Below are 14925 nucleotides of genomic sequence, written 5' to 3'. Positions count from 1 at the left end.
GTCATCTGATGACCATATTAGCGAAATAAATATAAATAGATTAAGCAAACGTGTGCTCTTGGATTTTTCGAGGTCTATTTAATTTCATATTATAGATGAACAAGAATGTGTCCATAGTACACGGATGCCCCACTCGCACTATAATTTTCCATGTTCAGTGGACCGTGAAATTGGGGTCAAAACTTTAATTTGGAATTAAAATTAGAAAGATCATATCATAGGGAACATGTGTACTAAGTTTCAAGTAGTTGTGACTTTAACTTCATCAAAACGTAACCTTGACCAAAAACTTTAACCTGAACTTCGCACTTTCATTTTCTATGTTCAGTTGACCATGAAATTGGGGTCAAAACTATAATTTGGCATTAAAATTAGAAAGATCATATCATGGGGAACATGTGTACTAAGTTTCAAGTGTGAGGATCTTGACCATTTCCAAGTTCTCAAACAGAATGGTGTAAGGTGACCCCAGGGACTCCCCTTATATTTTATTTGAATTGTTATATTGTCCCATAAATGAATATATATGGTTAAGGGTTGGGGATCTTGACCGTTTTCAAATTCTAAAACAGTAGGGGTGGGGTGACCCCTAGCGACTCCCCCTATTTTTTATTTGATTTTTTATATTGTCCCATACTTGCATATATATATATGGTTTAGGGGTTGGTGGACATCTCATTCGTTTCCTAGTAATCAAACAGGAGGGGGTAGGGTGAACACAGGGACAACCACTATATTTCATTTCATTTGTTATATAGTCCCATACATGGGTATGTGGGATCTTGACCATTTCCAAGTTCTAAAACAGGAGGAATGGGGTGACTCCAGGAACTCCCACAATATTTCTTTTTATTGATCATATTGTCCCATATATGAATATATATAGTTAAGGGGTGGGTGGGGATCTCATTCGTTTTGCAAGTTATCAAACAGGAGATTGTAGGGCGACCACAGGGACTTCATTTAATTTGTTATATAGTCCCATACATGAGCATGTATGGTTAAGGTGTGGGGATCTCAACCATTTCCAAGTTCTGAAACAGGAGGGGGTGGGGCAACTCCAGGGACTCCCCATATATTTCATTTGATTGATTATATTGTCCCATACTTGAATATATATTGTGTTTAGGAGTGGGAATCTCAATTGTTTCGTAAGTTCCCAAACCTCCAAGGGGTGGGTGACCCCATGGACTCCCCATATATTTCATTTGATTAGTTCTATTTTCCAATACATCAGTATGTATGGTTTAGGTGTGGGGAATTCGACCATTTCCAAGTTCTGAAACAGGAGGGGGTGGGGCAACTCCAGGGACTTCCCCCTATATTTCATTTGATTGATTATATTGTCCCATGCATACTTGAATATATATTGTGTTTAGGAGTGGGGATCTCGACCGTTTCGTAAGTCCCACAACAGGAGGTGGTGGGTGAACCAAAGGACTCCTCTATTTCATTTGATTAGTTATAGTTTCCAATACATGAGTATGTATGGTTTATGAGTTGGGATTTCAACCATTTCCAAGTTCTCAAATGGGAGGGGTAGGGCGACTCTAGGGACTCTCGACCGTTTCAAAGTTCCCAAACAGGAGAGGGAAGGGTTGACCCCAGGGACTCCCCCTATACTTCATTTGATTAGTTATATATATTGTCCAATACACATGATTTATAATTATAAATAAATATGTTTAAACTAAACTAATACACATGATACATGAGTATGTATGGTTTAGGGGTTGGGATCTTATCTGTTTCGAAGTTATCAAACAGGAGGGAGTAGGTTGAACACAGGAACTCCCCCTATATTTTATTTGATTTGTTATATGTAACAATTATGAATACATGAGGAGGGGATCTTGACCATTTCCAAGTTTTCAAACAGGAAAGTGTACAGTGACCACAGGGACTCCCCTTAATATTTCATTTGATATATTATATTGTCCCATACTTGAACATATAGTTTAGGGTGGGGATTTCATCCGCTTCAAAGTTCCCAAAAATGAAGGGGTAGGTTGACCCCACGGACTCCCCCTATATTCCATTTGATTAGTTATATAATTGTCCCATACTTGAATATATATATGGTTTAGGGGTGGGGATCCCAACCGTTTCAAAGTTCCCAAACAGGAGGGGTGAGGTAACCCCAAGAACTCCCCTATATTTCATTTGATTAGTTATATACATACATGAATGTACAATGTATATGGTTGAGAGGTGGGGATCTCGTCTATTTCAAAATTATCAAACAGGAGGGGATAGGGTGGCTCAAAGGACGCCACCTCTAACATATCTAAAACATATGATTTGCTTACATTCAGGTATTATATAATATAGCATGTATAGTTTACATTATTTTTAAAATAAAGTTAGAAACTGCCAGCTACTTTAACTGACCCTTCAAAATTGAGAAAAAAAATACCCTTTCAAAATTTCAGTTATATGTTTACACTTTAAAAGCATCTTACACGCATTATCAATATTTGTCACTGATAAAGAATGTATATGGTTGAGAGGTGGGGATCTCGTCTGTTTCAAAATTATCAAACAGGAGGGGATAGAGTGGCTCAAAGGACGCCACCTCTAACATGTCTAAAACATATGATTTGCTTACATTCAGGTATTATATAATATAGCATGTATAGTTTACATTATTTTTAAAATAAAGTAAGAAACTGCCAGCTACTTTAACTGACCCTTCAAAATTGAGGAAAAAAATAACCCTTCAAAATTTCAGTTATATGTTTACACTTTAAAAGCATCTTACACGCATTATCAATATTTGTCACTGATAAAGAAAATTTATACTGTGACCAGGAACATATATATTGTTAGATATACTGTTCCCAGCTGTCACGTTGTATTGGATTATGACAAAAGTAATTTTGAGTTTCTGTATTAAATATTTTCTGCTTTTTCTTTCCTTTACATATATCTTTTGGTTTTCAATTCTAGTGTTTATATTGATTTACCATGCATAGATGTTTTTTGTCACCTGCCTGGATTTTTTTTTTTAGATCGTTTATTTTGAAACTTTGGTGAACATGTTTGCAAAGCTATCTTTTTATTTTCTTTCAAGTGGAAGGTCGGGCGTAGCTAGTAACCAAGTCAAAGGTCTGATTGCAAAAGTTGAAGGTCACAGACCTTGAACTACCGCTAATTTGAACCCTTGGGTTCCAAATTGAAAAGATACGAAAATTTCAAAACTATACCGACTACGTCAGCCAAAAATCAATCCCAACCTTCCTTTTAACCAATAATAGTCCTGTCAATCTGCGCCAAAAATAGCCTGACCGAGAACTAATTGCAACAGAAAGTTTTTAGTGTTTATTCAATAGTTTAAGGTGTCCTTGTTCACATATTAAAAATCGCCATAAATCCAGGCAGGCATTTAGTGATTTTTTGGGGTAAAAAATGTGGATTTTGAAGAAAAATCGTGAAAAACTGGAAAAAACATCCCACTCAATCTCCTATCAAATATAAGCAGAATTGGTTACGTTCAATCGATATAAACGTTGATGTCTTCGCTTCAAACAGGATTTCTTTCAATAGAATGCAGTATTATTGCATTTTTGGGTGAAAATAACCTTTTTTTCTGCAAAAAATCATGAAAAATCGGAAAATCCCTACAATACCATATAGTTATTAATAGAGACCATACGTGGTTTATCTGTCAATTAGAAAATTCTGGGTTTATTAATAAGATGATGGTGCCATTATGTTTGTGCAAAACAATTGCCATAAATCCAAGAAGGCATTTACCGAATTTTTGGGAAGAAAACGGGATTCTGACGAAAAACGGTGGAAAACTGGAAATAACATGAGCAACACTCTCCTTTCAAAATACAAGCGAAATTGGTTAAATTAGTAAGAAATAACTTTGCTGTCTTCGCTACTAATATGATTACTTACATTCAAATGCAATATTATTTCAATTTTGGGTGAAAATAAGCATTTTCGGCCGAAAATCAATGAAATCTGTAATTTTCCATATACTCTCTTAAATTTAAAAATAGACAGCAAACGTGAATAGAATAATCAATTCCGATGTTGAAACTGTATTTCGAAATCATAAAATTAGTTTAGTTTACTAGATCTATTCTATAAGTTAAATTGTTAATAATCTAAGAACTCTTTTTTAACAAAAAAGCTAGTTTAATATTGTATTATATCAGAAGTACTATTTCAATGCAAGAATCACGATAAGTTGATCAATCATCAGATTCTGAATCATAGATCGGGGTACATCCATTACAACAAGTTGTGCCCCTGCATTCTGTACAAGCAACAGAACATTCAAGACCATGCTTCCTACAATTACATCGTTTAGTATCACAGTTACATTTGCATCTACAATAAATTGTTTTCAAGAGTTCTTCGGGAGCAGGAGGCAAGCTAGATCTAACAGGTAGGTACATGTTTCCATCAATTAACCAACCCCAGTCTTTTACATTCAAGTTAACGTCCTCGCCAATCCAGACTTTCATTTGATAGAATGCTCTTAGAATATGGAATTGTGCTGCATTCGATGTTGGGGGAAGAGTGTGTACCTCTACAAATTTGGAACTGGTCATTACTTTCGATGTAAATTTTCTAAAGCGTAGCAGATCTAAGCCTTCATGTTCAACTCCGTTATAAAGACACACAATTACTTCTTCGCCAATTCTAAGTACTTCCTCTTTAGACATAGTATCGGTAAATGTATGTGCACATTCCATGAAATATACATCAGTTTGTGCCTTCTTTACAGCTTGTCCTTTTCCGATTCCAAAAAGTCTTGAAGTTGTATCGCATCCCGAAATTGCATGGACAAACGGCAGAACTTTGCAGAACTCCTCTCCAAGCAATTTCTTTGTTTTCTTAAGGTCCCATACCTTGAACTTTTTAGTTGACTGTTTCATTTCAGATTGAAAGATAATGTTGTGATGGCAAGAGTTCATATGGTAACACAACAATACCAAAAGATCCGTATCTTCACCAATGAGGACAGTCGTTGTAGATTTTGCACTCTCAACTGCAGTTTGAACAATTAATACGTCGGCGTCGCTTTCTGCGTGATGTGAAACAATATTTTGACTTTTGAAGCGTTCCGCAAGAAGATTTATAAAGTTTTGTTTGTTTTCTACATTTCCTAAGAACTGTTCTTTCTTTGATTTGAAGGGAGTGTCTTCTTTGAATAGCACTTTGGTTCCAACTATACCTTTTGTTCGTCTTTGATGAGTGGGGTCTTTTGTAGATGGTCCATTTTCATAGCCATCGAAAACAACAATTGCTGTGTTATATTTTCTACAGACGTGATCAACATACAAGTCAGCAATTCTTCCGAACGTTACACCTCTCGGCCATTGAATACGATGCAACAAGGATCCACCATCAAGAACGTACTGCACATCAGTTGTAGAAGTCACATATTCCGCTGAACAATCACCGATTGCCCACAAAGCTTCGGCAAGGTTTGATTTTTGAGGTTCTCGCATGGCACCTGATGTATCAAACATCGCTGATGGAAAATTACTCAGTTCGTATGAAAAGATTTTAGATACATCATCTGTGACATGTTTAGCGGCGGTAATCAATCTCTGAAAAAGTAGCTGAGAACTGACATTAAGGGTGTCACCTTGTGTTCTGATTTTTGTCTTTTCATTCAAAGTTTTCACTTGCATGCTTCTTTTAAATGATATCGAAAATGCATCCTGATCTTTCATCGATTCAATGATTTTTTTTCCAACTAACTCAGTGTTGTGGACGTTAACTTCATCGGTAGCAGTGACCCCAGTTTCTATATTTCGAAGATCTAAACTCTCAGAAAAGGGATTTCTCTCACGTAGATACGAAAGAATAGTCAATACATCTTTGTTGTCTCTCTCTTGTCTCGATTTTGTGCTTTCTTTGTGTTGTTCACTAGTTGTATACTGTAAATTTTCGACTGTTTGCATAGCTGAATTGATACTTGAGCATGCTGGCATTGAAAGAAGCCATTTCGCCCTTTGCACTTCAGTCATCCCTTTACCTCTTGTCATTCCTCCATTGGTTTTAACGCTCCTCATTAACGTCTGTTCAATAGCCAAATCTGTTGAAATTCCTGCCCAATATCTGTTGCTTCTCCTAACAACGTGATATCCTTCACAGAACTTCGAATACATATCGGGATATTCCGTTTCTAATGTTTGCATTTGTTGAAGATAACAATAGGCTGATTTCAAATATAAATTGTGTCCGGTTGCAGCAAAGAAGGGTAGCATTTCCTGTACAGCATGCAAATGTAAAAACCAATCACCGGTTCTCTCTGCTTTTATGAATAGTTTCATAATTTTAATCATGTCCATATATTGAATCCAGAGTTTTGCAGTTGGATACTTCGACAGTCTTTCAAACTCGTTCTTTATCGATTGATAAATGTCTTCTACATTTTCGTGGTTTTGGATGTTTTCAAGTGATGTTTTATTGTGCAGAATTTCCAAAAATGTCTGCAAAGCAGATTCAAACTTTGCTTTGAGGGATGATTTATTTTGCTCTGTACTACTAGTGTCTATGACTTCCTTGTCCTCAGCATTGACTTCATTCACATTTTCATCTGTACTTGCTTCAATTCCAAGTAAGGAAACATCAATCATTTTTGATAAAAGCATAATGTATAAAGCACAATCGATTATGCTATGCCCTCGAACGGCTCTCGATACAGACTTTCCTGACATCATATGCTCTATTGTGTTTGATGCATAAATATTTTCTAATAACTCATAGAGCCCAGACGACTGCATGGTATGGCCAATACACCCAAGAAAACTCATCTGCATGTGAAAACCACCAAGGCGTAGAACAACAGATTTAAGTGGACTTTCTCTTGGCTCGTTGTGTAATATCATTAAGGCTTTCCAGTAGAGAGGTTGATCAAAAGTAATTGAAGGTGTAACTTGAAGGCGATTGGCTTCTTTACAAATGAACGATAATGTGGAGAAAATACAGGAGATGTCGCTAGGGTTCAAATCAATCATTGGTAAAAAGTGTATAGATGATTCTCCAGGATATGGTCCTTCTTGAACTGTCTGCATAAATCCTGACCAGCTGACACGTGGTGAATGAAGAGGCCATGATATCTTCAATAACGTCTCTAAGGTTTTCGTCCGGTCATTGTTATTCATACGTCTTAGTTCCTTCAAATTAAAACGGTGCATTTCAGCTGGTAATTTGTGGAATTTTATTTCAATTTTGCCGGATTTTATAATTTGTTCTGGTGTTGTATCTATTCTCGGAACCGGCTCTTTGAAAGTAATACCTGGTGTAACAGTAGCAATGATTCCCATACCGTGAAATGTGTCATTACCGTCTAAAGTGTGTAAATTATGATCCACATTGTCGGCCGAAAATATAATCGTATGCTCATCAACATCGTTTGGTAGATATGTATCTTGAGAGACTGCCGCGCTGGATTCAAAATTCAAAATTTCGCCGTACGAAGAGCAGAAACTTAAGTACATCGATTAAGTATTTTGACGCAAAATGGTGGTGCAGTTGTATTCCTAAACCGACTTGTAGGGGTGCCATAATTACTCTCGGTCTGGTGGCTTGCATAACAGCTTGTCCTATCGAACAAATTTTTATATCAGAAGTCATACTGTTCAACAAAGTTGTCAAAAATGTTCTTAAGGATGACGGTAGGAACTCTTGATTTGCACTGATTGAAGACAATATGCTTGGATCAGGGTACACTTCCTTGTTTGTTGGAATGCTTTTTATGTCATTTAATATAAGTTTTGCTGCTACTTCAATCAACCTTTTCTGTTTCACTTGGATGTCTTCGTCTTTCGGTTGGTTATAAAATTCGTGCAGTATTTCTGATGCTGTCATTTTGAAAGTTACAACATCTGATTTCCCGTTAATTTCTGCTATAACAATGGATGTCCCAAAATGATCAAGGAGTTTCCTTTTCATATACTTGGAGCTGTATGGGTCATCTTCATTTTTGCAGTATTCTTTCATTTTTGCACAAAGATCTGAGATTGATAACTGTTCATCGTCATTTATTTCCAAATATGTCACTGTTTTCAAAAATGCCTCCGTTTGTGTCCAATTTGTTGGCCTTCCTTTGCCGACTTTCTGCACTTTTGGACTAGGTTCTTGCATATGTTTTGGTATTTGTCTCATTGTTCTAAAGTTTGTGCTACACACTTGATGATAAACTGCATCGACCGCTGGTAAGTCTCTGCCAAATTCTATTCGTTCTAAAACCTGATAACCCCATTCATCATTGCGATCTAAACATGTGGCCCTAACTGCATTTTGAAAGTCAAACGTGCGCACAGGGTAACAATCTGCACTTCTTTTGTTGCCATTCTTTTTTATTGGTAGTGCACAGAACAGACAATGGTCACGGAAGGAAAAGTTATTTGCAGCTGATCGTAACTGACGAGATTTCTCGCTTAATACGGAACTATTTTCCAATTGTCTTATTTCTCTGTGGCGACAGAAATCCCTACGACAATCCTGATGTACTATTTGACCGGGACGAGTTTCAATATTAGTGTTCAGCACCTCATTGGCTCTGTTTATACCTTCACATCCTTTCTGACGAAGAAGTACCGTTTTCTCACCATTGTCAAGGGGCTGTTGGCAAAAAACGCATCTTGGTTCCATTTCAATCTGTAATAGTTCATCTGAAAAAAGATAAAGAATTATTAAATTACAAAATACAGGAAGAAAACTATTTATGAGCAATCTACATTTAAAATGTTCAAGTTACTTTTTTCATAAATGGGTTTGTCTTACAAAGAAAGATTGTTCTTTGGAACTTCAAGTAGCGCTTATCAATTAATCTGCAATAATAAAGATTTATATACAGATATCATATTTTTTTCTGTTCTTAGCCTAGCAAACTAATACGTTTTGTATTATTGTGTTAAAAAGCATCCAAGATGGTTATTTAAAAGTCGATGAAAAATTTGGTATCTTCTTATTTTTATTTGCTGCAGGTAGGTGAGTTAAAATCTATTTCAGATATTTGTTTCTACTTTACCTGATAATTTCACAGAGGCAGGTTTACTCGAAGTTTCAGATGATGCCATTGTAATATCAACATCAGGAAGTGTCTGTAAAAAATAAGTTTTAAAATATTGCATGTTGTGTAACAATTATAACTACTAAGCAACATTTATCCACTCAAAAATAGTATAGGCAATTAAATGTTTTATTTGCCTTATTAAAAGCTTATGTTCTTGTAAAACTGGTAAATATGTATTTAATATAGAGATAAAAGTATTAGATAAAAAAATATTAATGATAATAATAATGATTATAGTCGAATAATAAATAATAGTAAATTGATTTCTGTAAATTAAACTTACTTTTTATACGATTTATTACAGTATACTCCTCAATCTTAGTTTGGGCTGATTCATTTCACCTACTAAGCTGTGAAAAAGTAAAAAAAAGAACAAATGAGAACTTATCCGCTAATTTGTATTACACTAAATAAACATCAAAATAGAAAAAATCGCAAATATATTTTTTTTTTACTTTTATAAATGTTAAACCGGCGTTCCATAGATTAATTTTTCGTCAGCATCTCCCCATTTCACAATTTTAGAAAAATTACACCATTAAACAAGTTTCTTTTAACTAGATGTTGTTATGTCATTAAATTACGGGTTGTAACATGTTAAAATCTCGAAAAAGTTTGGTATAAAACGAAATAAAAGGAAAATTGTTTGTTGAGTGTTGCATCTTGGGAAGGTAGCGTCTGCTATTTATAGACGCGGATTAAAACATCTCAAACAGGGTTTATTGACATGAAATTGGGTTTAATTGAATCATAATCATAAAAAATAAGTTCATTGTATTGTAATACTTACAAAATTTCGCCTTTAAAACAATATCCTTTCTGTTTGTCGTCATGTTGACGTCATGATAAACAAAATTCTAAATACCGGATCGGCTATGGATCAGCGTTGGTGACATAATTTTTTTAAAGAATTATATTATGTATTATTTGTGAAATACAGTATATTTTGGTGGCGATTTTTTCTGTATTGTATAGTGATGGAAGGTGAATATTTTAACGTCTTTATTTTTTCTGTTGCAATTTGTTCTGGGTCAAACGGCAAACTCACTGGACTATAAGTGAATGTAATATTAACTAGGAGAAAAACTGAGTCCATTTATAAGTAAAATACAGATAAACAGGACTTCTTTTACAAAATTTGATTCGGGATACTATCTTATGATCAAGCTTCTGTGCAAGTTTGGTAGAAATCCAGGATAGTTTAAAAATGTAACTAAAATTTTAATAAAATACTCGGAAGAGCGCAGCTTGATACGACGGCAGAGGCCGAACTCTGAACAATTGGGGCTAGTATGGACACAACATTCAAGCTTGAAACATCTCTGTATTTGGATTGTGCTGAAATATTTGACACAGCATAGGTTTCTGACACAGAATGAATGTTGTCTATTGAACATGAAAAATTTTAATTTACCTATTATGGTCACATATCCAAAACCTAAATACATGAACTGATATAATCAACCAGATGCTCCACAGGGCGCAGATTTATACGACCGCAGTGGTCGAACCCTGAACAGTTGGGGCAAGTATGGACACAACATTCAAGTTTGATACAGCTCTAAATTTGGATTGTGATTAAGTAGTTGACACATCATAGGTTTCTGACACATAATGAATGTGTGCCAATGAACTTAAAATTATATATTGTTTTCCTATTGAGCAATACACTATGCTGTTGACTATTAATCCCCTCAAAAAAAAATTTTGAAGAAAAATTCATTTTAATTTCTGAAATCTGAAATGAGAAATATTTTACACCCTTACCCCCACCCCCTCCCACATTTTTTCACCTCCTCCGTTTCTTTATTAAAAAAATAATCAGTATTCAAATTTCTTATGGAGTTGGCAACAATTAATACTCATTTAAATACATCATAAAATATTAAAATATATTTAAACCAGTCATGGATAAAATTAATATTAAGTAATTGTAACAGGATGCTGTTACGAAGTCTCCCAAACAAAGCTCCCATAACTCGCCATTCATATGGTCCCATGTTCCTTTGATTTGATTTTTTGTCCCATACAAGAATATATATGGCTTACGAGTAGGGATCTCCACCATTTACAAGTATTCAAACAGGAGGGGGTGGTGGTGACCCCCAGGGAATTTACCTACATTTCATTTCATTTGTTTTATTGTCCCCAACAAGAATGTATATGGTTTAAGGGTGGGGATCTGGACCGTTTACAAGATAATAGCACATTCTCAAATTGAACGGGGTGGGGCAACCCCCAGGAACTTCCCTTTAATTTCATTTGATTAGCTTTATTGTCCCATACAAGAATATATATGGTTTAGGGGTGGGGATGTTGACCGTTTACAAGTTTTCAAACAAGAGGGGGTGGGGTGACCCCCTAGGGACTTCTCTTTTATTTCATTTCATTTGTTTTATTGTCCCCTACAAGAATATATATGGTTTAGGGGTGGGGATGTTGACCGTTTAGAAAGTTTTCAACCAAGAGGGGGTGGGGTAACCCCCTACGGTATTCCCTTTTATTTCATTTCATTTGTTTTATTGTCCCCTACAAGAATATATATGGTTTAAGGGTGGGGATGTTGACCGTTTACAAGTTTTCAAATAAGAGGGGGTGGGGTGACCCCCTAGGAACTTCCCTTTAATTTCATTTCATTTGTTTTATTGTCCCCTACAAGAATATATATGGTTTAGGGGTGGGGATGTTGACCGTTTACAAGTTTTCAAACATGAGGGGGTGGGGATGACCCCCTAGGGACTTCCCTTTAATTTAATTTCATTTGTTTTATTGTCCCCTACAAGAATATATGTAGTTTAGGGGTGGGGATCTGGACCATTTACAAGATAATAGCACATTCTCAAATTGACTGGGGTGGGGATGACCCCCTGGGACCTCCCATTAATTTCATTTGATTTGTTTTATTGTCCCATTCAAGAATATATATGGTTTAGGGGTGGGGATCTGGACCGTTACAAAATATAAGCATATTTTCAAATTGAAGGGGGTGGGGATGAACTCCCAGGGACTCCCCCTATATTTCATGTGATTTGTTTTATTGTCCTATAATCAATTCTGAAGACTGCATGTATCTATCACTTACAGTTTTCAAGTTATATTCATTTGAAAATTTTAGAAAATAAAATCCCATACGGTTCTATAGTAAACCCACTCCTCCTTTCTACCCCCCAAAATACCCCTTAATAGACCCCAATGCACAAACGAAAGATTGATGGCTCACCTAAACATATTAGTCTACCATTTTATGAAATTCTAAGTCAATCTGACAAGCGGTTTTGGAGAAACGCTGCGGACAAGTTCATTTTTTAAAGTGGCGGAAGAGGAAGAAGAGGAAGAAGAAGAAGAAGAACTAGATTTGCCATTGCAAGCAATAGCGGATGGCACCCTTCCCCTATTGCCAGGTGAGCGGCAGCCATTTTGAAAATTCCAAATTCAAAGACTGCATAATTATACAGATTTCCGTTAACATTGTTGTAAAGTTTCCTCAATTTTGTAGCATTTTGAAAATTTTGAAATTTGATGGAATCAAAAAAAGTTTAATTTTGGACCCTTTTGACCTCAAAGTGGACCAATTTGAAAACATGGCACACAAATCAAAAATCTAAATACATCATGAACATAGTTGGATTTCATTTTGGACCCTTTGGACCTTGATGTAGACCCATTTGAAAACAGGACCTAAAATTAAAAATCTAAATATACTAGACTCGGCATATTAAAAAACCTCAATATTTCAATTTTTGATGAAATCAAACAAACGTTAACTCCTCGTGTGGACCAAATTAAAAATTGGGACCAAATTCCACTTCATAAAAACTTAATTCACTGTTAGATTCAGCATATTTAAGAACCTCGAGGATTCTAGAATAAAACCCCATTGAAATTGGTCTAAGAATAAGCAATTTATACAAAGTATTAGAAAAGTATTGTTTCCTTTTTTGGTTTCAGAGCAGTTGCGATGACAAACTGTTGCAGTATTATATTGAAGCAAATAAGTTCAAAAGGGCTCAACTCCTAGAAAATAAATTTAAACGTAATTTCTTGTCGATATGCACATCTGCATAGTATGTCCTTATTATTTAAAAAGGTTTCATGAAATTCTGTTGTTTGGTTTGGGAGAAGTTGCGATGACAAACTCTTGCATTAGTATATTGAAGCAAATAAGTTCAAAGGGGCGTTTTATTCTCCTAGAAATAAAATTGAATCACAATTTCCTGTTGATATGCACATCTACATAGTATGTCCTTATTATCTAAAAATGTTACATGAAGTTCTGGTGTGTGGTTTGAGAGTTGTGATGACAAACTGTTGTAGTAGTATATTAAAGTAAACCAGGTGCTCCGCAGGGCGCAGCTTTATACGACCACAGAGGTCGAACCCTGAACAGTTGGGGCAAGTATGGACAAAACATTCAAGCGTGATACAGCTCTGAATTTGGATTGTGATCAAATTTTTGACATTACATGGTTTTTTTTTACACAAAACAAATGTCAAGATTTTACAAATCAATTAAAGATTTCTTCTTCAAACTTTTTAAATCTAAAACTAAATAGTTGACACAGCATAGGTTTCTGACACAGAATGAATGTGGTCTAATGAACTTAAAAGTTTGTTTTTTTTGCCTTTGAGCAATTCACTATGCTGTTGAATATTAATCCTCTCAAAAAAATGTTTGAAGAAATTTTCTTTTTATTTATGAAATCTGAAATGAGAAAAATTTAACCCCCCCCCCCTTTTTTTTCACATCCCCGCTTCCCTTTTTCCAAAACTGATATTAATTCAAATTTCTAATGGAGTTTGCAACAATAACGTAACTCTTTTAAATACATCATAAAATATTAAAATGTAAAATAAAGTGTTTGTTATCACTGAATGGTAAAGATTGGTTGGTAGTAAAAGTGAATATACATTGTTTATTGTATAAAACAATAAAAAAACCTTCATCAGCAACATTTTATATTGGCAAATTTCCAATGAAGTTATTTACATAAAGTTATTGGCAAATAAAAATAGAAAATGACATCATAGTCATGTCTGGCAAATGTCCAACATACATTATTTAAAAACATTTTAGATAAGATAAGGAAAAAAAGCTTCATCAGCAACATTTTATATTGGCAAATTTCCAATGAAGTTATTTACATAAAGTTATTGGCAAATAAAAATAGAAAATGACATCATAGTCATGTCTGGCAAATTTCCAACATATATTATCAACTACTATTCTATACAAAGAAAGATAACTCCAATTGAAAATTAATTGCTATTGCACAATATTGTGCAATTAGATATTTCTTGCTATTGTGCAATACTGTGCAATTGAAAATTTCTTGCTATTGCACAATACTTGATATGGAATCCTGATTTGGACCAACTTGAAAACTGGGCCCATAATCAAAAATCAAAGTACATATTTAGATAAAGCATATCAAATAAGCCCAAGAACTTAATTTTTGTTAAAATCAAACTTAGTTTAATTTTGGACCCTTTGGACCTTAATGTAGACCAATTTGAAAACTGGACCAAAAATTAAGAATCTACATACACAGTTAGATTTGGCATATCAAAGAACCCCAATTATTCAATTTTTGATGAAAACAAACAAAGTTTAATTTTGGACCCCAATTTGGACTAACTTGAAAACTAGGCCAATAATTAAAAATCTAAGTACATTTTTAGAGTCAGCATATCAAAGAACCCCAAGGATTTAATTTTTGTTAAAATCAAACTAAGTTTAATTTTGAACCCTTTGGACCTTAATGTAGACCAATTTGAAAACGGGACCAAAAATTAAGAATCTACATACATAGTTAGATTCGGCATATCAAAGAACCCCAATTATTCAATTTTTGATGAAATCACACAAAGTTCAA

General features: G+C 34.8%; 2 protein-coding genes across 2 annotated transcripts in view; both read right to left on the bottom strand.

Moving 5' to 3' along the window:
• The window catches only part of LOC139525214 (uncharacterized), a 198820-nt gene that overhangs the window by 82709 nt on the left and 101186 nt on the right, over positions 1-14925 (bottom strand). The gene's annotated exons all lie outside the window — the stretch shown is intronic.
• On the bottom strand, positions 7426-10107 carry LOC139522610 (uncharacterized). The gene is made up of 3 exons (XM_071316076.1): positions 9336-10107; positions 9008-9080; positions 7426-8648 (listed from the first exon to the last, which is right to left on the bottom strand). Exons 2-3 carry the CDS (start codon positions 9054-9056, stop codon positions 7426-7428), a joined length of 1272 nt encoding a protein of 423 aa, XP_071172177.1. The 5' UTR covers positions 9057-9080; positions 9336-10107.

This window comes from Mytilus edulis, chromosome 5, assembly GCF_963676685.1.
Source record: "Mytilus edulis chromosome 5, xbMytEdul2.2, whole genome shotgun sequence".
NCBI lineage: Eukaryota > Metazoa > Mollusca > Bivalvia > Mytilida > Mytilidae > Mytilus > Mytilus edulis.
Note: the sequence above shows the minus strand (reverse complement) of the source record. Positions and strands in the feature narration are given on the sequence as shown.

Coding starts and splice junctions, on each gene's coding strand:
- LOC139522610 (XM_071316076.1), bottom strand. CDS start 9,056: ATGGCATCATCTGAAACTTCGAGTAAACCTGCCTCTGTGAAATTATCA. Junction 8,649..9,007: donor TGCCTCTGTGAAATTATCAG/GTAAAGTAGAAA, acceptor ATCTTTTTTCAG/ATGAACTATTACAGATTGAA.